This window comes from Centruroides sculpturatus, unplaced genomic scaffold (genome assembly GCF_000671375.1).
Source record: "Centruroides sculpturatus isolate CEXI.00-Female unplaced genomic scaffold, Cexi_2.0 scaffold627, whole genome shotgun sequence".
NCBI lineage: Eukaryota > Metazoa > Arthropoda > Arachnida > Scorpiones > Buthidae > Centruroides > Centruroides sculpturatus.
This window is the reverse complement of record NW_019384929.1, coordinates 13753-39367: the sequence shown is the minus strand read 5'-3', so window position 1 is coordinate 39367 and position 25615 is coordinate 13753. Positions and strand designations below refer to the sequence as shown.

General features: G+C 23.7%; 1 protein-coding gene across 2 annotated transcripts in view; it reads right to left on the bottom strand.

The window, feature by feature from the left end:
- Window positions 1-24753, bottom strand: part of LOC111631943 (band 4.1-like protein 5) — a 59484-nt gene extending 34731 nt beyond the window's left edge. For both annotated transcript variants that reach the window (XM_023376285.1, XM_023376286.1), the window contains exon 1: window positions 24463-24753. In XM_023376285.1, coding sequence (XP_023232053.1) covers window positions 24463-24618 — 156 coding nt within the window. In that variant the 5' untranslated portion in view covers window positions 24619-24753. The remainder of the gene's footprint in view (window positions 1-24462) is intronic.
- Window positions 24754-25615: the final 862 nt, after the last annotated feature.

Genomic DNA, 25615 nt, shown 5'->3' with positions numbered 1-25615 from the left:
TTTATATTAGTGGATGCACACATTCATTCAGATATACAGTAACCTATACATGGGACCATTCAGAAGATATAAGAGCACTTAACATTAATTTATAAGTGAAGAAGCATTATTTTTACTAATAGGAAATTAAATCTTTAGGATTGCTTTTTATAAATAAACGAACATCCTACATATTTCATTTGTACAAAAAATGAAGGTAAAAAGGTCCCCGTACAAGTTCTTGACAACCACATACAATAAGAATCCACGTGTTAAAATGCATTTGAAATAAGTGCTATACTAATCAAATATTGAAAGATCTATTTAGAACTTTAAAGCAAGTAAAATCTGAGTTCTTAGCTGATATATTCTTTAAAAATTACAGGTCTTCAATATCACAAAAATCCTAAACAGCAAATGTAGTTGCATTAGAAATGATGATTATATATATTAATAAAAATAAAAAAATTGAACAAATGAAAACAAACATTTCTTAAAACTTGTTTCTCACATTTAATCAGTTGGATTAATTAAGAATAAATTTTAATTAATTCAACTACTAAAAATGTTTAATATTATCATTTCTGAAAAGTAACTTAAAGTTACGTATAACAAATATATTTATATACTTATGTTAAACAGCACAGGTTTATAATTTTATCTTTCATACACACTCATAAAATGAATACATGCAGATGTCTGGTATAAAATTACTTTTATTATTTAATTAAGAAACACATGATACTGTCTGGAAAATCTAACAATATAACTGTAGCATTATCTATATGCTTCAGTAACTTTTATTATAAGCAACAGTACAAAAGAATACGAAAATCCTTAAATTTCAGTTCAGTGCACTTCAATATTTAAATTGATTTTATATAGCATACAATATTTAATAGAATAAAAAATAAAATTATTTCAAATATATTTATAAAAAAAAAAAGCCCCATCTGTGTGAAATTAAAATACAACTTCAGGAAAATGTTTATTATAAGTTGTCAGAATCACTTTCAATGTTAAATGCACCTTCTTTAAAAGAAAAATACACAATAAAAATAAAAATTTGATGTATATTTTTACTGGTGTCATTTTTCAAGTGTATTTAGAAACTAGGATAAATGCTATCTTATATAAAAACCTACTTACAGTAGTTTCCTTTCAAGTCATAAATAATTTATTGCGCAACTTTAAAACGATCTTATAATTAATTTAAATCATTAATAAAAATACAATTTCTATTTTTTTAATATTGTGAAAGAGATGTCATCTGTTTTTTATTTTATTCTGGCTTCAATTTCATCTCATACAATCTATATTGATTGTAATCATTTTTATTACTTTTTTAATGTTTTATTATTACAATATTTCATAAATATTGATAAGCATTTTAACTAATAAAAAATTCATTTATATAATATTTACTTATGAGACAGACTAAATATAATACAATCACATGATTTTGAGCTTATTCAGCTATTAAAGATTTCATTATTAAATTACTATCATATTAAATTACTATCAAACTTAGTACTTCGAATTAAAGATAAATGCTAATGCTGGAACAATTGACATTAAAAGCATAACCTTTCATACTTTACCAGCTTGAATTTATTTAAGATAAATAAACATTTTCAGTTTATTTATAAAACTGCTTCAGATCTAGCATTCACATTTTGAAAAATGCATTATTCTGAAAATTAATTTCAGAACAATGTTCATTTTTCGAATGTGAATACTAGATCTGAAGCAGATTTATGAATGAACCAAAAACATTTGTTTGTTTATTGTAAACTAGCTGTGGCTCAAAATGTATCTTTATAAATGTATAACACTCCCTGTGAGAAGAAATTTCGAAAAATCCCTTCTTAGCGTACATTCTCTCGACGTACTCTATTAAACTGCAATCAAAAACACAAAAAACCACATAACCACATCTAAAATAGTATAATAGAAGCAGAGTTCTTCACGGTAAGCCTTAATTTTGTCCCTCTCCCCCACAGGGGGATTTCGACATCTGTATAATATACAAGTTCAGACACATGCACTGCGTATCTCACCAACAACGCGACTGCACCATGCATATCTCATATGCATCTCATCTGCACCTATCTCATATACATATGAGTCTTGCACCTCGCCACCTGCTGATACCAAAAATATAACGCTTACCTAGATGATATCTTTTAATTTATATGAATGTTTAACAGAATAATATACAGCCTATATCCACCCTGAAGGTCCATTGCAAATATTGGTGAAAGAGTTTTTGAAATCGAATGAGTAGTTTCAGAGATTACCTCCTACATCCAAATTTACAAACTTTATCTCTTTATAATATTAGTATAGATAAACTCAAGCTGGAAAAGTATGAGAGGTATGTTTTTAACATTTACCTTTATTTACATATTAATATAATGCCAAATTTTATCAATAACTATGATAACTGCTTACTGCTATCATAAAAATTATATTTTTGTTAAAATTAAATTTTTTAAACCAAAGATCACTGCTGTAATCAGCTTTGACATAGTAGTACACACACAAAAATTTATATATATATCCCTTAAAAATGTTAAGTATATAAATAATAAATCAATATTTTTTTAAAAATTTCTTACTTAAATAAATAAATAACAATTCAGGAAGCAAAACCTTTAATATAAAATTTTTTTTATCAATTACATGAAAATCTTTAGCTAAAGACAGTTATATAATGACAGACACATTATTACATATTAATAATAATCATGACAAAATGTTTGTTACAGTATGTTCTACTTAACATTAATATTCAATAACATAAAATTCTCCATCTGTTTCTGGGAAAATGCAATTTACGCAATAAACTAAAATTATCTTTTCTTTAAATAATATAATAAAATGAAGAGAAAGAATCTATTACATTATTAAGACCATTATCTGAATATATAGAAAAAAATCTAATGTAGCTAGTGGAATCAATGTTATACACTGTCCAATGAATGAAAACAATTTCATTGTTATCAAGACAGATTGAATAATCTTTAATTACATCATATTCTATCTTCAATGACTTTGCTCTAGTTCAATGAATTGCTCTATTACTATTGAATTGATTATTCTGACCGATTTCTTAGGGAACAATGCAAACTTTGCAATAAACAAGAGAAAGTATACAAAGATATAATAGCCACTTGAGATTGTATTATACAATATTACACAATTAATTTTAGAACTGTGTCGAAAATCAATTTTGATGGAATTTATAAACCTACTAAATTTTAAAAGCCTAACCAAATGCAAAAAGTTCTCAGCTTTTATTTTTCTGTAATTTAAAATTATTTTTATATGAACAATATAAAATAAAAGAGATAAATAACTAGAACTAAAGAAAGTAAAAACATCATTCTTGAATAGTTTTTAAGTGATGATAAACTTAATGTTACCATGAAAAGCCTTGAGCTTTTTGTAACATTATTGAAAATACAATAATAATAATAATAATAATAATAATAATAATAATAATAATGTAATATTTATCATAATATGCATATAATCCATTAGTGTTTTAAATATGCATAAGATGTGTAAGACAAAAGAAAAAAATAGAAAAGTCTGGTTGTAAGTTCAAATGCACTAAAATACAGTAGTTATAATTATGGTATGATATACATATTGGCTAATATAATGGGAACAGGGACTGAGAAAAGTTAAATGAGTTTGAATCAGTCACAAATGTGAGGCTCTCACTCTCTAAAAACTATTAAAAAAACTCAATAAAGCAAAATTTTTTACCCACTTATCAAAACACACTTTACATCATTTTCATGTTTTACATAAAAGACCACATTGGGGAGCTAATCTGTAAATTCTAGCAAAAAAGCCATGTTGACCATCCTCTATCTGCTTGATTGAGAATGATATTTATATTCAGATAGGAGATTGATATTTTAAAAAATGTGTATCACCTATAACTTGAAAAGTGATAAATAATGTTTTAAGATTTAAAGTAGAATTTAAATTAAAAAGCTTCATTAATTACTTATTACTTTTTAGAATTAGCAAAAGTTACATAAATGGATCATGTATGCATTGCATACAGTTATATAAAATTTATTTCTAAAACAAACACAAAAAATAATTGAAGAGATTTAAGAAGTCTTCAAAACAATCTTACAGTGGATCTGATCTTTTATTGTAGGAACTTATCAACCTCAATATGTAAAACATTGAAAATAAAATTTCCTTTTTATTGCTTTTTTTAAAATAAATTGTTGTCTTGGCTTCTATTTTTTATTATTAAAATTAATTTTACAAACCATTACTAGAATTAAAACTATACTGATGGGTTATAGGTCTAATGACACAGCAGAAAACAAATTCATAGCATTAACTAAAAATTTTATCGTTAATATTTGTAATATTAGAACCAAACAGGATAATTCTACAATAAAATCAAATGTAGGCTACTTTTAACTAAAATATGTTTATAAGACTAACAAACATATTTAATTAAAAATATAAACAATGTAATGAATAATAATTAAGAGACTTAAGTNAAAAAAAAAAAAAAAAAAAAAAAAAAAAATCAATAAACACATACAGGAGGGTTGAATGTATTTATTTGCTACATCATGCCTCATGCTTACAATCATTAACTTTTAAGAAAGTTAAATATCAGTCTACTTAAGAGAAAAAAATTAATTAGTATAATTTTTTGGGAATGATGTATTCTTTTTCTTTTTTTAAAAATGGAATTTTAAATAAGTTTTAATTTAAAAAATTAAGAATATACATCCGTTGAAAGAAGAAGAAAAAAAATTTTTAAAGTTAGATTTACTTTCATAAAACAGATTTTGTCACTATGTTTACTAGTATAAATATAAAATTTATAAAAAAAAAAAAAAAACTATTTCATTATTCTGTATTTTATAAATACAAAAATAAAATGCACACACACACGTACTGTACATCTGTATATAAAATTAAAAATTATATATATTTAAGTAATTTTTTTAAAGTAAGACACTAAACAGTAATGACCATACAAAAATTTTTTGGGTAAATTTAAGCTTTTTTTTATATTCAACCAGAGACAAATATATTTGTATATAAGACAGTAAAATTTTTATTTTTATTTAATTATTTTCAGAACAGAATTAAAACTAACAGTGTTTTATAAATTAATTACAAAAAGAATGCTGACATAGTAAGAGAATAGTAGTATAATATTATGTATGAATAAAATATACATCTTATATTGGCAACAATCTAATGCTGTCTAAATTGCCAGCATTGCCATTTGGACAACATATTTAAAAAAGCTCTCAAATGAAAATCCAATTCAAACTACTTTTCTCAGAGTAAAACTTTTAGGAAACGCTAACATTTTTAAGTTATAATTTTCCCCATTTGTGTTGTAGGGAGGGAGAGCAGTCACAAGGATAGAGTTTTGTTTATTTTTGTTTTGTCACAAGGATAGTGTTTTGTTTATTTAATGTATATTCATATTAGTGCAGTTTGTTTAACAGTGATCTATATATTCTTATTTGCCTTGTTTACTCCTGATGACAAGCATAGACACTAAAAGTTCTATTATTTTCTTAAAACTTATCTTTTCAATGATTTCTTTAATACTACAGAAAGTTCACTGGTTAAATAAAATTACAAAGTAAAATAATAATTCCTTTCACATGCATTCTTATCAATAAATAAGATAAAAGTAATCCCAAAATATAAATAGTTAGTTTTAGCATTTATGCATCACTTTTATCAAGAAGTTTGGATCCTCTCTTTAATTTGTAATATACGAGTATTATTTGTAATATAGACAAACTTCCATATTACTAAACTTCTATAAATTTCTTCATATAATGAAGTTTTGCATTGTACAGTGAGATTTTATTTCAGCCAAAAAATTATGTAAAATTGCTTTTAAATAACAAAGTTAAATTTCTACATACATTCTTTTTGAAGTTGTAAGGACTGTCGATCATTAATTAAAAGTCAATTACTCTGTTTGGGTCAAGTTCAAATTTAGGCTCAATTTCAGGTATAAATCCGTAAACCCTTTGTAAAATCGCAGCCAGGTATGAGAAATACTGGTTGTTAAAACCATCATATAATCTGCCTTGGCTACTGATTTTAAAGAAGGGAAAGAGAGATTATCTGTCAATAAGGAAATTTGGACCTAAACAATTTACATACAATTAACAAATGCTAAATAAGAAACTAAAATCACATTTTTGAGGTTAGTGAGATTTTATTTAACAAGTCATTCAGTTGAAATTTCAAGAACTGTTAATATAGTGCTTAAGTATAACTAAAAAAAATTAATGTGTTCAGAGAAGTTGATAATGGCTGAAAAAAAGAAAGTCATTGTAGCAAAGTTTGGAATTCCTGCGAGTAGTTTATCAACCATAATAACAAATTGCGAATCAATGTTGAAATTAGTCAATGATGCAAGACCTACAGCAAAATCTGTTTACGTCGATGTAGATGAAGCAGTTTCAATGCTCTTAATAAGTCTGAAGCATATTGAGAGAACATTTAATTTTTAATTGTTCTGTGCAACAAAAAAATTAGTTTAATTACATTTTCTTAGGGGAAAAAAAAATAACTTGTATTTTAATACTTCAACGTAAACTTACTTAAAATGAGCTGTTATTTATTTTGACATCATCACAATGTCGGGCTGCAATTTTTAACCATTTAATTTGTTTAATTTAAAATATATGCTCTCCACCTCAAACTAGTACTGTAGTATCTTGCCCTTTTACATCATACTTTTCCTTTAACAATAGAGTTGTGGCAGTCATCTAACACCTGTTGGGAAAAAATTTTTGATTTAAAACAACATGACTTCTGATTTGCATCAGAAATTCATAAATAGTGAATCGAGGCCTCCTGCCCCTAAGGTTTCCATATCTGGTTTTGTCTTTCATCTATCTAACTCTTTTTCCAAGATTAAGGAAAGACGGGCAAATGGATAGATGACAGTGGAAATTTATATGTCTACAATTTTTTCAAATTGCAGCCCAATTACGTTTATATTACATTATNGTGGAGTCGCGTAAAAATCTACCGACTCCAACTCCTGACTTTTCCTTACCATCCGACTCCGACCAGGGCAGACTTGTTTCCGAAAGAAACCCGGAAATTCTGATGTCATCACGTGACCTCAGAATAAAAGATTCAATAAATAGAGTTGTAATAAAGATAAAGCGTAGAAACTTTTTATTCCAAAGCTAAAAGACTTCTCTAAGTAATATATAAATATGTATTCGATAATTTTTACTTTTCCGACTGTTATATATAACAGAGGAAAAGTGTAGCACTCGCTCAAAAAATGACCCCTCCCATATTTTTACATTTTTGGACTCGGAACACCTTGAAATTTCGAGATATGCAAAAGATTCAAGGTTTTTTTTTTATATGTGTGGATGTTAGACTGTGTGGAGGGCATGATTTTGTTCACTCTGTTTGAAGCCTAATAATTTTTGTGGTCAGAGTGGACAGAATCGGAGTCAGATGGTTTAACACAGAAGTTAGTTATTAAGCGTTAAAGTGGTTGAACTAAATTGTGCCCCCATATACATTCTAACATCTCAGGCGAGAACATCTTAACGGGTTTTACTGTACTATTATAAAATGGCTAAATAGCTTACTTTGAGGGTAGAGAGGAGTTTTGTTATATTTTTTTTAAATTTTGAATGCTAATAACTAGTAAAATATTCATTAAGAGATATGACACGTGACCACTTTTATGCTTCACCCTGTCGACCTTTAATTAAGAATCAAAATTTAATAGTATTAATGCCCCTTTATATGCAAACTACAGTGCCACAGTTTGTTTCTTAAACTTTACCCGTTCTGAGATATTGTTTAATATCTCAGAACAGAAAATAAAAAAATTAAACAAATTAGACGCCAACACACGCGCGTGCAAATTTTTCTCCTTTATTGACTTTTTTGAGGAGTTTGGGAGGTCTCCAGACGTGTAGATTTGCAAACAAAAACTTGGAGGGTCAAATTTGACACAATTTCAATACTTTTCTGTTTTATATACATAACAAGTTGGTAAGTAAAAAGGAGTCAAAGTTGGCGGATTTTTTGACTACTCCGACTCCGGATAAAACACCAAAACTCCATGACTCCGACTCCACAGCCCTGATAATAATACTAAAACATTCTGTATAATAGAAAAATAATTCATACACTGAATCTTTATATTAGTGGATGCACACATTCATTCAGATATACAGTAACCTATACATGGGACCATTCAGAAGATATAAGAGCACTTAACATTAATTTATAAGTGAAGAAGCATTATTTTTACTAATAGGAAATTAAATCTTTAGGATTGCTTTTTATAAATAAACGAACATCCTACATATTTCATTTGTACAAAAAATGAAGGTAAAAAGGTCCCCGTACAAGTTCTTGACAACCACATACAATAAGAATCCACGTGTTAAAATGCATTTGAAATAAGTGCTATACTAATCAAATATTGAAAGATCTATTTAGAACTTTAAAGCAAGTAAAATCTGAGTTCTTAGCTGATATATTCTTTAAAAATTACAGGTCTTCAATATCACAAAAATCCTAAACAGCAAATGTAGTTGCATTAGAAATGATGATTATATATATTAATAAAAATAAAAAAATTGAACAAATGAAAACAAACATTTCTTAAAACTTGTTTCTCACATTTAATCAGTTGGATTAATTAAGAATAAATTTTAATTAATTCAACTACTAAAAATGTTTAATATTATCATTTCTGAAAAGTAACTTAAAGTTACGTATAACAAATATATTTATATACTTATGTTAAACAGCACAGGTTTATAATTTTATCTTTCATACACACTCATAAAATGAATACATGCAGATGTCTGGTATAAAATTACTTTTATTATTTAATTAAGAAACACATGATACTGTCTGGAAAATCTAACAATATAACTGTAGCATTATCTATATGCTTCAGTAACTTTTATTATAAGCAACAGTACAAAAGAATACGAAAATCCTTAAATTTCAGTTCAGTGCACTTCAATATTTAAATTGATTTTATATAGCATACAATATTTAATAGAATAAAAAATAAAATTATTTCAAATATATTTATAAAAAAAAAAAGCCCCATCTGTGTGAAATTAAAATACAACTTCAGGAAAATGTTTATTATAAGTTGTCAGAATCACTTTCAATGTTAAATGCACCTTCTTTAAAAGAAAAATACACAATAAAAATAAAAATTTGATGTATATTTTTACTGGTGTCATTTTTCAAGTGTATTTAGAAACTAGGATAAATGCTATCTTATATAAAAACCTACTTACAGTAGTTTCCTTTCAAGTCATAAATAATTTATTGCGCAACTTTAAAACGATCTTATAATTAATTTAAATCATTAATAAAAATACAATTTCTATTTTTTTAATATTGTGAAAGAGATGTCATCTGTTTTTTATTTTATTCTGGCTTCAATTTCATCTCATACAATCTATATTGATTGTAATCATTTTTATTACTTTTTTAATGTTTTATTATTACAATATTTCATAAATATTGATAAGCATTTTAACTAATAAAAAATTCATTTATATAATATTTACTTATGAGACAGACTAAATATAATACAATCACATGATTTTGAGCTTATTCAGCTATTAAAGATTTCATTATTAAATTACTATCATATTAAATTACTATCAAACTTAGTACTTCGAATTAAAGATAAATGCTAATGCTGGAACAATTGACATTAAAAGCATAACCTTTCATACTTTACCAGCTTGAATTTATTTAAGATAAATAAACATTTTCAGTTTATTTATAAAACTGCTTCAGATCTAGCATTCACATTTTGAAAAATGCATTATTCTGAAAATTAATTTCAGAACAATGTTCATTTTTCGAATGTGAATACTAGATCTGAAGCAGATTTATGAATGAACCAAAAACATTTGTTTGTTTATTGTAAACTAGCTGTGGCTCAAAATGTATCTTTATAAATGTATAACACTCCCTGTGAGAAGAAATTTCGAAAAATCCCTTCTTAGCGTACATTCTCTCGACGTACTCTATTAAACTGCAATCAAAAACACAAAAAACCACATAACCACATCTAAAATAGTATAATAGAAGCAGAGTTCTTCACGGTAAGCCTTAATTTTGTCCCTCTCCCCCACAGGGGGATTTCGACATCTGTATAATATACAAGTTCAGACACATGCACTGCGTATCTCACCAACAACGCGACTGCACCATGCATATCTCATATGCATCTCATCTGCACCTATCTCATATACATATGAGTCTTGCACCTCGCCACCTGCTGATACCAAAAATATAACGCTTACCTAGATGATATCTTTTAATTTATATGAATGTTTAACAGAATAATATACAGCCTATATCCACCCTGAAGGTCCATTGTAAATATTGGTGAAAGAGTTTTTGAAATCGAATGAGTAGTTTCAGAGATTACCTCCTACATCCAAATTTACAAACTTTATCTCTTTATAATATTAGTATAGATAAACTCAAGCTGGAAAAGTATGAGAGGTATGTTTTTAACATTTACCTTTATTTACATATTAATATAATGCCAAATTTTATCAATAACTATGATAACTGCTTACTGCTATCATAAAAATTATATTTTTGTTAAAATTAAATTTTTTAAACCAAAGATCACTGCTGTAATCAGCTTTGACATAGTAGTACACACACAAAAATTTATATATATATCCCTTAAAAATGTTAAGTATATAAATAATAAATCAATATTTTTTTAAAAATTTCTTACTTAAATAAATAAATAACAATTCAGGAAGCAAAACCTTTAATATAAAATTTTTTTTATCAATTACATGAAAATCTTTAGCTAAAGACAGTTATATAATGACAGACACATTATTACATATTAATAATAATCATGACAAAATGTTTGTTACAGTATGTTCTACTTAACATTAATATTCAATAACATAAAATTCTCCATCTGTTTCTGGGAAAATGCAATTTACGCAATAAACTAAAATTATCTTTTCTTTAAATAATATAATAAAATGAAGAGAAAGAATCTATTACATTATTAAGACCATTATCTGAATATATAGAAAAAAATCTAATGTAGCTAGTGGAATCAATGTTATACACTGTCCAATGAATGAAAACAATTTCATTGTTATCAAGACAGATTGAATAATCTTTAATTACATCATATTCTATCTTCAATGACTTTGCTCTAGTTCAATGAATTGCTCTATTACTATTGAATTGATTATTCTGACCGATTTCTTAGGGAACAATGCAAACTTTGCAATAAACAAGAGAAAGTATACAAAGATATAATAGCCACTTGAGATTGTATTATACAATATTACACAATTAATTTTAGAACTGTGTCGAAAATCAATTTTGATGGAATTTATAAACCTACTAAATTTTAAAAGCCTAACCAAATGCAAAAAGTTCTCAGCTTTTATTTTTCTGTAATTTAAAATTATTTTTATATGAACAATATAAAATAAAAGAGATAAATAACTAGAACTAAAGAAAGTAAAAACATCATTCTTGAATAGTTTTTAAGTGATGATAAACTTAATGTTACCATGAAAAGCCTTGAGCTTTTTGTAACATTATTGAAAATACAATAATAATAATAATAATAATGTAATATTTATCATAATATGCATATAATCCATTAGTGTTTTAAATATGCATAAGATGTGTAAGACAAAAGAAAAAAATAGAAAAGTCTGGTTGTAAGTTCAAATGCACTAAAATACAGTAGTTATAATTATGGTATGATATACATATTGGCTAATATAATGGGAACAGGGACTGAGAAAAGTTAAATGAGTTTGAATCAGTCACAAATGTGAGGCTCTCACTCTCTAAAAACTATTAAAAAAACTCAATAAAGCAAAATTTTTTACCCACTTATCAAAACACACTTTACATCATTTTCATGTTTTACATAAAAGACCACATTGGGGAGCTAATCTGTAAATTCTAGCAAAAAAGCCATGTTGACCATCCTCTATCTGCTTGATTGAGAATGATATTTATATTCAGATAGGAGATTGATATTTTAAAAAATGTGTATCACCTATAACTTGAAAAGTGATAAATAATGTTTTAAGATTTAAAGTAGAATTTAAATTAAAAAGCTTCATTAATTACTTATTACTTTTTAGAATTAGCAAAAGTTACATAAATGGATCATGTATGCATTGCATACAGTTATATAAAATTTATTTCTAAAACAAACACAAAAAATAATTGAAGAGATTTAAGAAGTCTTCAAAACAATCTTACAGTGGATCTGATCTTTTATTGTAGGAACTTATCAACCTCAATATGTAAAACATTGAAAATAAAATTTCCTTTTTATTGCTTTTTTTAAAATAAATTGTTGTCTTGGCTTCTATTTTTTATTATTAAAATTAATTTTACAAACCATTACTAGAATTAAAACTATACTGATGGGTTATAGGTCTAATGACACAGCAGAAAACAAATTCATAGCATTAACTAAAAATTTTATCGTTAATATTTGTAATATTAGAACCAAACAGGATAATTCTACAATAAAATCAAATGTAGGCTACTTTTAACTAAAATATGTTTATAAGACTAACAAACATATTTAATTAAAAATATAAACAATGTAATGAATAATAATTAAGAGACTTAAGTAAAATGAGATCAGATATTGAAAAAAAAAAAAAAAAAAAAAAAAAAAAAAAAAAAAAAAAAAAAAAAAAAAAAAAAAAAAAAAAAAAAAAAAAAAAAAAAAAAAAAAAAAAAAAAAAAAAAAAAAAAAAAAAAAAAAAAAAAAAAAAAAAAAAAAAAAAAAAAAAAAAAAAAAAAAAAAAAAAAAAAAAAAAAAAAAAAAAAAAAAAAAAAAAAAAAAAAAAAAAAAAAAAAAAAAAAAAAAAAAAAAAAAAAAAAAAAAAAAAAAAAAAAAAAAAAAAAAAAAAAAAAAAAAAAAAAAAAAAAAAAAAAAAAAAAAAAAAAAAAAAAAAAAAAAAAAAAAAAAAAAAAAAAAAAAAAAAAAAAAAAAAAAAAAAAAAAAAAAAAAAAAAAAAAAAAAAAAAAAAAAAAAAAAAAAAAAAAAAAAAAAAAAAAAAAAAAAAAAAAAAAAAAAAAAAAAAAAAAAAAAAAAAAAAAAAAAAAAAAAAAAAAAAAAAAAAAAAAAAAAAAAAAAAAAAAAAAAAAAAAAAAAAAAAAAAAAAAAAAAAAAAAAAAAAAAAAAAAAAAAAAAAAAAAAAAAAAAAAAAAAAAAAAAAAAAAAAAAAAAAAAAAAAAAAAAAAAAAAAAAAAAAAAAAAAAAAAAAAAAAAAAAAAAAAAAAAAAAAAAAAAAAAAAAAAAAAAAAAAAAAAAAAAAAAAAAAAAAAAAAAAAAAAAAAAAAAAAAAAAAAAAAAAAAAAAAAAAAAAAAAAAAAAAAAAAAAAAAAAAAAAAAAAAAAAAAAAAAAAAAAAAAAAAAAAAAAAAAAAAAAAAAAAAAAAAAAAAAAAAAAAAAAAAAAAAAAAAAAAAAAAAAAAAAAAAAAAAAAAAAAAAAAAAAAAAAAAAAAAAAAAAAAAAAAAAAAAAAAAAAAAAAAAAAAAAAAAAAAAAAAAAAAAAAAAAAAAAAAAAAAAAAAAAAAAAAAAAAAAAAAAAAAAAAAAAAAAAAAAAAAAAAAAAAAAAAAAAAAAAAAAAAAAAAAAAAAAAAAAAAAAAAAAAAAAAAAAAAAAAAAAAAAAAAAAAAAAAAAAAAAAAAAAAAAAAAAAAAAAAAAAAAAAAAAAAAAAAAAAAAAAAAAAAAAAAAAAAAAAAAAAAAAAAAAAAAAAAAAAAAAAAAAAAAAAAAAAAAAAAAAAAAAAAAAAAAAAAAAAAAAAAAAAAAAAAAAAAAAAAAAAAAAAAAAAAAAAAAAAAAAAAAAAAAAAAAAAAAAAAAAAAAAAAAAAAAAAAAAAAAAAAAAAAAAAAAAAAAAAAAAAAAAAAAAAAAAAAAAAAAAAAAAAAAAAAAAAAAAAAAAAAAAAAAAAAAAAAAAAAAAAAAAAAAAAAAAAAAAAAAAAAAAAAAAAAAAAAAAAAAAAAAAAAAAAAAAAAAAAAAAAAAAAAAAAAAAAAAAAAAAAAAAAAAAAAAAAAAAAAAAAAAAAAAAAAAAAAAAAAAAAAAAAAAAAAAAAAAAAAAAAAAAAAAAAAAAAAAAAAAAAAAAAAAAAAAAAAAAAAAAAAAAAAAAAAAAAAAAAAAAAAAAAAAAAAAAAAAAAAAAAAAAAAAAAAAAAAAAAAAAAAAAAAAAAAAAAAAAAAAAAAAAAAAAAAAAAAAAAAAAAAAAAAAAAAAAAAAAAAAAAAAAAAAAAAAAAAAAAAAAAAAAAAAAAAAAAAAAAAAAAAAAAAAAAAAAAAAAAAAAAAAAAAAAAAAAAAAAAAAAAAAAAAAAAAAAAAAAAAAAAAAAAAAAAAAAAAAAAAAAAAAAAAAAAAAAAAAAAAAAAAAAAAAAAAAAAAAAAAAAAAAAAAAAAAAAAAAAAAAAAAAAAAAAAAAAAAAAAAAAAAAAAAAAAAAAAAAAAAAAAAAAAAAAAAAAAAAAAAAAAAAAAAAAAAAAAAAAAAAAAAAAAAAAAAAAAAAAAAAAAAAAAAAAAAAAAAAAAAAAAAAAAAAAAAAAAAAAAAAAAAAAAAAAAAAAAAAAAAAAAAAAAAAAAAAAAAAAAAAAAAAAAAAAAAAAAAAAAAAAAAAAAAAAAAAAAAAAAAAAAAAAAAAAAAAAAAAAAAAAAAAAAAAAAAAAAAAAAAAAAAAAAAAAAAAAAAAAAAAAAAAAAAAAAAAAAAAAAAAAAAAAAAAAAAAAAAAAAAAAAAAAAAAAAAAAAAAAAAAAAAAAAAAAAAAAAAAAAAAAAAAAAAAAAAAAAAAAAAAAAAAAAAAAAAAAAAAAAAAAAAAAAAAAAAAAAAAAAAAAAAAAAAAAAAAAAAAAAAAAAAAAAAAAAAAAAAAAAAAAAAAAAAAAAAAAAAAAAAAAAAAAAAAAAAAAAAAAAAAAAAAAAAAAAAAAAAAAAAAAAAAAAAAAAAAAAAAAAAAAAAAAAAAAAAAAAAAAAAAAAAAAAAAAAAAAAAAAAAAAAAAAAAAAAAAAAAAAAAAAAAAAAAAAAAAAAAAAAAAAAAAAAAAAAAAAAAAAAAAAAAAAAAAAAAAAAAAAAAAAAAAAAAAAAAAAAAAAAAAAAAAAAAAAAAAAAAAAAAAAAAAAAAAAAAAAAAAAAAAAAAAAAAAAAAAAAAAAAAAAAAAAAAAAAAAAAAAAAAAAAAAAAAAAAAAAAAAAAAAAAAAAAAAAAAAAAAAAAAAAAAAAAAAAAAAAAAAAAAAAAAAAAAAAAAAAAAAAAAAAAAAAAAAAAAAAAAAAAAAAAAAAAAAAAAAAAAAAAAAAAAAAAAAAAAAAAAAAAAAAAAAAAAAAAAAAAAAAAAAAAAAAAAAAAAAAAAAAAAAAAAAAAAAAAAAAAAAAAAAAAAAAAAAAAAAAAAAAAAAAAAAAAAAAAAAAAAAAAAAAAAAAAAAAAAAAAAAAAAAAAAAAAAAAAAAAAAAAAAAAAAAAAAAAAAAAAAAAAAAAAAAAAAAAAAAAAAAAAAAAAAAAAAAAAAAANGAATTCAAAATGCAATTAAATTTTAACTTCTGAAAATAGAGACTTCAAAAAATTTATTTTGATGTTAAAAATTAGGCCCACACTCCAACTATAAAATTAACCCCCTCCAAAAAATTCAGTTTATTGTATTTTCTTCTTCAGTTTATTATTATCATGTTCATAGACTTAATTAAAAATATCTTTTTGTAATTCGAGATAAATACTGTTATTAATGTTAACCATCAAATGTGTTAATTTATGTTCCCCCTTGTAACGGGAATATCCCATATTACGAAAATAAAAATTATTATTATTATTATTATTATCATGTTCATAAGGTCATTAATTATCACCTATACAGAGAACAGACATTTGATATACATTTCATGGCTAGATGCATTTCCTGCAACAAATTCTTCTTTTATCTAAACTTGGAACTAGATAAAGTGGAAGGATTTGTACTGAATTCCCAGTAAAGATAAACAATAGCATCTAATATTCTGTATGATCTCCAAACAGAAATATTTGGATTCTACTGTATACTGCTTAATCTTCAGTGATCTAATGACAACAAACATGTTCAGTGACTACTAACTATTGCTCCTATTTCTCATTATATTAAATTCTTAGAATTTAGCACTAAAATGAAAGTAAGAAAGAGTAAGATTTTAAAAATAAATTAAATAATAAGCAAGACAGAATACAGTAGATAAAATCAACAAAATAATGTTTGCACGAGGAAAAACAAAACAAAAAAGTATAGTTAAAATAAATTTTAAAATTTTGTGTTCAGAACTATTTTAGAAAATAAATATGTTTTTGATTTTAAAGGAAAAAGTTTTTATTTCAATTTAATTTACATTATGGATATTCCACACACTACATAAAAATAAGGAATAAATAATGTGAATGAAAAACTAAAAAGATAAAGAATAAAATGCAGAGTTCACTTATTTACTGGAATATGAATATAGCTCTAGATATCCAGGACATTTTTTTATTTTTTGCTAAAAAACATATTCAAAATTATAAATTATATATAAATATGGAAACTAAATTTCCAAAGCATCTATATTTGTACAAAATAGTATATTATCTAAAATGAATAACAAAAATTTTGTAAAAAGTCCAGTTGTTCAATGCACAGCAACAAATAATTCATAAAGGAAAACTGAAATAAAAAAATTTTTATTTTCAGCTTTTTGATACAAAACAGAGTTCAAGAGGATTTTGATACAAGAGAGTATTAGACAACACATAGATTAATTATACAAAAAAGCAAAGTGTAAACTGTACCAATGCACATCCAGGAAACTTTCTTAACTAATGTTTGTAAATAATATAAAAATTAATACTGTGAAGAAAAGCAAAAACACATTGAATTAAATATTGCCACCAAGTAATTACATATAACATTATAAAGAAATTCTTTAAAATACTGATTTATTTTCTCTTATTAAAATGATCAAATTATATGAAGAAAGAACATAATTCAAATAATCACTTCAAACAAGAAATAATCATTTAATCATAAAAATCTTTAATTCTCATTATAAATTTGAAGAACAGCTGTATAAAATAATGCACTGTAGTAGAATAAAGCATAAACAATTAGATATTTAAATCAGAGAAATTCAATTTATATACATGATAATTGTTCAAACAAAAATCATTTATTCTGTAGATAATGTGATATATTAGATTATTTTTACAGCTATAATTTTGATGATATATAATTAAGAGGAAAAATATAAATCTATAATAATGATGTCAATATAAATAAATTTCTTTTAGTACAAAAAAATATAATAATATAATGCTCACAAACAAGTTTGAATCTTGTTTGTATAGTAGCTTTAGTACACTTATATAATTAATCTAATAATGATAAGATGCTATAAGTTTCCAAGAAGCTTAAGTCTTTGTTTAAAATCTCAAAGTCTTGAAAATTCTCAATGATGTTAATAGCCACTTAAGCTTTATGCTTCTGTTAATTTTGTCACTTATATTTCAGGCATCTGCTAATAATCAAACTTGGTAATTGAATTGCATTTTGGCACATTAGTAAATTTGTGATAATTTACACAAAAGCTTTCCACATTAAAAACATATTGGTACTTTTCTAAGAACATTTTCCTTTAATTAATAAAACTAGCAAACGAAGATATTAACATTCAAATCAGGATTAAAACTTGCAATCTAACAACATAAGGTTTTTTATAAAATATTCCTGTGTAAGGAAGTACTATACATTATTACACTAATGACTACACAAGATTCTACTGAAAAAAAAATTACTTTAATATTTTGTATAACATTAAACTTCTTAGTTATTAAAAAAAATTAAACAAAAATAGACACTTACACTTAAAATATAAAGAATACAAATAAATCATAATAAAATTTATTTTAAAATTGTTTATAATTCTCACTGGAATAAAAGTTTTAAAAATTCATTACAAGGCATGCATTATAAGAGAGAGGAAATCAATGAAAATATGCAAATAAGTGTGTTATCTTTTTTCCTGGAAAATAACCAAATTATGACATCATTCACTACATTACATTAAGTGATTCAATCCTCACAAGAGTATGCAAATATATGACAAATACATCCATAATTATACACAAATGCAAAAGTAATGGATTAGGTACTAAAAAACTGTAAAAGATTTTTTACATTGCTAGGTAAATTATAACATCACCTAAATAAGCAGCAGAGAAATTATTGAGCTCTTGGTTTAATTAAAAAATACATAATTTATAAAATCATTTTCTTTTTATTTAAATATGGTAGCCTATACAGTAGTAAATAATGAGATGATATTTTGCATAATTTAAAAATACATTTATAAATAATTTGGGAAATTCATTTTAATTTAGTAAAAATTTTTGATAATTTCTTTTTCATTTTCAGTTTAAATTACACAAAATATAACTTAAATTACTGATAAATGCTGCTAACAAAAGTAAAAAATGTAGATAAAATGTGATACTGTGGTCTGGGTAATGTAAAAAATTATAAGATTTAATATCTAATATCCGTGTCTATATAGTAAATATAATTATTCTGAATGTTACTGAAACTAAAATTAATATTAATTGTTAAGGAAGTTGCTTAACTCCTTTAAATATACATCCAATTTTCTCAGAACAAAGTTTTTAAAAAATTCAAATGCATTCTGGCTTGATGCCTTTGGGGCAGTATTAGGTGTAATGTGGCATTATCTCTTGATGATTCCTGAAGTTAGATATAAATCATGCAACTCGAGTTTCCTTAACTGTAAGAAAATGCAAGTCATTCAGTAATGACATATACAGAATAACAGATTATTTTAAGGTAAAATAATGTCATTCTATCAATCTGGAATGATTTTAACATGGAAAAATTCATCAATAACAAGATAAAATTTTAAATATCACTTTATTAACGTCAGAGTTAATAATTAATTATAAAAACTATTCTAAATAATTTCTAGTTTAATTTATAGAATTTTATAATTAAAAACTTAGTATTAAAAAGAAAATTGAAAATTTCTAAAATCATCAAGTATGAAATAGCAATAGAAAACTACTTCATAAATTAAAAAAATATATTTAATACTATAATTAAAAGTATTTAAATATTTATTAATTAAAAGTATTTAAATATTATATTAAAGTTTAAGAAACAAAAGTTCTAATATATTCAGACTTATATGAATTATCAAGGGTGCCTAAAGGAACATAGAACAGCCATTCCATAACAGTCATTTATAGCACATTAGGATCCTATAAGCATTCCTGACAATAGTTAATGCAAAAAAATTACAGGTTTTGTTTCTTAAACAGCATTAAAGCAAATATTTCTTTACTGATTCCAAGCTCTAAAGTGTTAAATTACTAAATTTATATTTTATAAAATTCAATACAATATTTACAATGTATTTTAAAAATATGAGCTACAAATTAATAAAAGAAATAATTAAATATATAATAGCTACAGAAAAATTATTCAATTTTAAATTTTATAGAAACACTCAATAGTATACCAAAACATTGATTAATATAAAGGTTTACTGTAAATAAACAAATGCAACATATGGCATTCGGCACATAAGCTGCCATTTCCAATTAAATTCAATACACAAATGTACTGTTTAAACTTCAATATTAAATTAAATTCATAGATAATCCATAAAGATTTAAATTGAACAATACTGATAAATGAGCATATTTAATGTCTTCAATAATGTAGCAAAGCATATACAAATTGAATATAATGAATAGATTCGATACTTTGTCTCAAAACTTACACACTGTATATTAATTTTATTAATTACAAGCATTTCAAACTGCTCCAAAACTTCTTTAGTGATTAATTTGCACTGTCTCTAGGAGTTTACAGGAGTAGATTGATGAGAAAAATTCATAAATAAAATTATAAAAGTCTTTTACTAAACAAACTTCATAGTTTTTGTTTGCTAACTTTTCTGTAAAGGGATTTCTAAACAAAAGATTTTACAGTACATAAAGTTTAAACCGTACGAATTATACCAAGTTACTGGTGTGTTAAGGGCATATTCGTTTCATTTACAAGGTTAATTTGACAAAAGCCTGAATTAAATTCAATTAAATTTAATTAATCTTGATTGATGGCTGTCCACGTTTGAGAGTTGATCTAGTTTGTTCGCTTCCCAGTTTAATGAATTATCTTTCTTCGCAAATAAATACAGCTAAACAGTGAATAATTTGCATTTTCATAAGATGATTACGGGTTATTTTCTTTCTTTCTTCCCTCCGAGGAACGAAAATTTTCCGCTCGAAGAATTACGTTAATTGTTGCTGCGGTAGCATTTTCATTCATACATGGATGAAGCACGTAACATCACGTGACCCACGAGCAATTTTCAAAAATTCAAAAGAACGGCACGTGACCCCAACGTCAGAATTCTAGGAAATAATTTATTTGGCCTCGGGATAGCCGATCGGTATTTTTAGAAACGAAATTCATCGAAAAAGTTATCGTCATCGATCGAAAGATATTTTTCACCTTTCCTACACCCCAAATTACTCGTAACGGCAATCACGTGACGGTTACGTCACGCCAGAGTGTGGGGGTAGCTCTTACGTTAACCGGCAACCATCGATATAGATTATTCATCATACGTTAAAGCCATTTCGGAGCTACAAATGTTGTAAATAAATCCATTAAATTGTTACTTTTATCTAAATTTTATAGCCAAAAAATACTTATTATTAGTAGGGAAAGGAAGACGCGACCATATCTGTATCACGTGACTGGCATTCTACTGTTGTATTTTTGCGCTAAAATAAAATAAATAAATATGTTTTTAAACTATTTCTTGTAAAAAAAAACACTCGCCATAAATGAAGCTAGGGGAGGGATACAAGATTAAAAAAACTGTGCCACATTTTATCACGAAAAGACTGTGGGACATGTTGCAGCTGCCTCTTTCAAGGGTAACTACTGACGTCTTTCTTTCTACACACGAGTACACAGCTTCAGAAACACTTCAATACTGATCGAATGCCTATTAGCCAGACGGTAAACACCTAGGAAAGCGCCAAATTCCACGATGCAGATGACTCATCGTTAGTGGCATACCGGTCTAGATAGAGTATTAGTACACACAGGGTCAAGGTACGCATGTTTAAAAGTGTGCAAGAAACATTTAAAAAAGCATAGGGGAAAAAAGCCAGGCTGTCATCCTATACGCTACACACCAGCCGTATCATTTCAAGTAATGTTTGAACACTATCTGAAACACAAGAAAAGTGATAAATTCCACACGACGATGAGTCATTGCACGAATGGCATACCTGTCTCTAAGTGTTAACACACTTAAGCGCGTGTGCAAAAAACACCAGCCATATGTCACTTTGTACGTTACACACCAGGTGCCAAGTCCAGGCGTACAAACAATTCCATATGGAGTGGCCCCCCTTCGACGATTTCAATACAAGAACACAGTACAAATGTTTTTAATAATTATTCCTACACCAGTCTAAATACAACTGTCGAGTGTGTAGCACAGTACAAGAACAAACGTGAATGCCTAATGAAGCAATATAGGAAGAGGAAATTAAATATGGAACAATTACACGCGCTAAGGTTTATATATATCTGATTCATTAATTATACACTACATAATCTTAGTTTAAAATACTTTTGATGGGTGTCGTGCCTAGTTGTCGTTTCCGGAGGCCATATAATTAATTTTATAGTCTAGTGTCACATTAAGTAGACGTTATGCCTCCAGCCGGTATAATTCACTGGTGATTGTCCTAACGCTCAAGAACAATTATGTCATAAAAAAGGAAGACACTATAAAATATTTTTCTTCCTTCCAAATGAGTTTATTTTGTAAAGTTTGTATACGCACGATTATATATTATTTCGAGTAGACGTTATTTTAATGGTGGAATAATAATATCAGAGCGTTCAAATTTTAAAAACTGATTAGCGGTGTGTGACGTCCCTGCGGTGGCTCTAAGTTAATTAGCGTGTGATCCGTGTAACAGAAAAGCTGGCATATGTAATGTCGCAGATCAATGTTTCATTTATATCACATTAAAAATATTGTCATTTAATTATGCTATTGTATGTCCACGTAATGTGGCATCTCCTAGAGAAAATATTGTATTCCGGATTATTGTAACGTTACGAAGAAAATCCTGTTAAAAAATTAATGAACAGTCGATACGTGAGACATCAGAAGAGCCCATTTTACGTATGACATCACAATAGGCAAAAAAAATGGCACACCGCATTCACTGTGACGTCACAAACAGCATCAAAAACAGAAATCGTTCTATATTCCAAACGTGTGATGTCATGAAGGAAAACCAGACAAAAACAAGAAGAAAGCAATTATCATCTTTCACTAACACACGGCTTACATACATTTAATGAAACTACAGGAAGCTACTATTTTAAAACGATTACTTTAGAAACAATTTGTGACCCAAATCCAGATAAAGCCGTGATGGGTGTGTGTGTAGTCGCGAGAAGGGTCAGGAAGAAAAAGGATTTCGGTCAAGGGAATTACACTATATGGAAATGTGACTCGTATTGTCGCAATGACATGTTATTAGCAGCACTACACGGATAATTACAAAAAATAAAAATAATATAAAAAAAACGAGTTTTAAAGTAAACAGTAATCGCCCAAGCATACTCTAATCTACTGTGATAGCTTCCAAGAAAACTCCCATTTTTCTTTAAGCTTTGGACAATTTAGAGGTTGACAACCTCCCAGATACGTTAAGCTAGAGAGAAATTAATCACTTAAGGGATTTAATTATCTTTCACTAGGTTGTAAAAAATAATTATGTTTATATCTGTTACAATTAATAAGACACAGTGTTATATAAAGCAGAACGAGAGGAGAAAGTGGTATCAGTGAGTGCTTTACATCAATTTTAAGAGGGTGGACTATGTAACATTATCCCTGTTCTAACATAAACATTAAACCATGATACCGAGTGTAGCACAGCATGAAATTATTATTGATTAAATTTCACGTTTTTTTAGTTTAGTTTTGAACATGTTAATATATATATAAATTTATTTATTACAGATAATAAATTTTAGTCTGAAATACTGTGTAGAATTTCAAAACAGGTAACACTGAATGTTATTAGTTGATTTAATAGTATTCAAATATTTAGTATAAATTTCTTATATATTAAATTATAAACAATATCAAGAATAATTTAGGAAGTTAATAAAATTTTTTATCACCACCACCAAAGCTTCAGCACACAAATAATATAAATAATTTACTATAAAATTATTTATATTATTTGTATATTTGTTTTAATTCTTCATATAATATACAGTACAAATACATTATATGAAAGATTAAAGGAATTTTAATTTTTGAGACATTACAAAATATATTTGTATAATTTTTAAAAATATTTTCAACTGAGTAGTGTTTACTATTTATCTTTTAACTATAACAACAATAATAAACAAAATAAATTATTAAAAACTGTTTATAAAGTTACATTAATTAACAATACATAAGAAAAAAAATCAAGATTACTTTTTAACAGTAATAAAAAAAATTGCTTTACACAAAGATTTTTAAATTCTACAAAGAAATAAAGTCTGGTATTTAATCTATATGAAGATAAGATTTCATTCGGCTTCACACAGTTAGGAAATAGCTGTTCCGATACAAGTACACAAAGATAAAAACGTCCAAAAACAAATGAATTTTGCAAAAGTAAAAATTTATTTACAAATTTCCAAACTCAGAAATACCGAAATACAAAATGGAAAGAAATGTTTCCTACATTTTAACAATAGGAGGAAAAAACTCATGATTTTGATTTTGCCGTGTCTGATTGTCTCTTTTTAACTGGCTGGACATTTATTTGTGCAATCAGTCAACCATCAATAAAGCTCACTCTCAACTGCTTATACTGTTTATTATATATAAAATTATATTTTTGTTGTTTCTAATATTATACTACTGAGTTACAATAATATATATATGTCACCACTATGTGTAAATCACCAAGTGTATAAATACAATATCAAATTATCTAAAGAAACATATTAAATGAAACAAAAATAGTCACAACTATCCAACCTGTTGAGCAATTTTAACAAGCACAATATAATGATAAAGATATTATCGGTATGAATGGTAATAATAAAATAAAACTGATCTATTTATATACATTAATTCTGATGTTTTAATGTCAACCTATGCATTCATTCCTTTCATATAGGAAAATCACTCTGTCAGGATGTATAAAAATCACAATGAAAGATTTCCGCGTTAAAGCGCGTGCATACACGTGTCTGACGTTTAGCAGTTAACACGTGGTTTATTTATTACGAAAAAAACCAAGTTATCTTACCGTTAAATCTATGGAGAGATCGGTGCCATCTAATAGAATTACTTTACAAGGTAGGACATGTTTGGAAGCCTTTGAAAGTGGCCGAGTGGCATTGTTCCCAGTTTTGGCATTCCTGGCGGTGTTACGACCGAATCTCTTACTGAAGAATCGTAGCATCTTCCTAAGAATCAACCACTAAAGTCGTTTTGGTATCGGTTTAAGTTTCATAACCATTTAAGATAAATAATTCCATCGACTTTCACTAACACATCCATTCTCTTCGGTTGCACTTCTCGACTGTATTGCGCATGCTCGCATAACAGTAGCTTTCGATCTCGTCGTCTCTCATTTTATTTTTTAATTTTTTTCCGAGTGGCGCCATCTTTCATCATTTTTTTATTTTCTCCGCTTTTTTTTCTGTTGTGATGATTTAAACTATTTATTCCGTTCGAAGTAGATTAAAAAAATTTGTAAAATATGTTTAAAGTATTTTTGTTTTGAGAATTGTTTTATAAATCGAACATTTGTTATTTTTATAGAATTTAAATTTGGTGATTTGTAGACATATAATGGCTTACAGAATTGCATTAAAGAACATTAAACTCTTTCTGATTCAATTTTGATTGTAGAACATTTAAATTTTTTCAGATAACGACAATTCTGCTACGTCCGCAGATGACTTTAGATTATAATACACATATATTTTTTTATTTATTCAAATGTTTAGAGTTTAACGGAAAATATTCTTGTAATAAATTAATATAATAATAATAAATTATAATAAATGTAATAAATAAATATAAATTTATTAATATAGAATATGTAAAAAGTTTTAACTAGGGAACTTAAAATATAGAATTAAGTCGAATTCAAAATGCAATTAAATTTTAACTTCTGAAAATAGACACCAGATGGCCGAGGTAGTAAAGACCATTCCGTAGGATTTGGGTTCGAATCTGAGTTGAATATTGGTCCATGTATAAGATCTTTAACAGGGCGAGGTTGTTTTTTAAACACAATTTTTTTATAACTATTCTAAGTTATTCAATATAAGTACAGTATATACAGTAATGCGATACAGTGTACTAAAGAGGAATTGAATTGCTGAAAAACAGTGTTTTATTAATTAATATATCTTAATACTTACCAAGCCGATACGTCAGTCCTGTTTTCA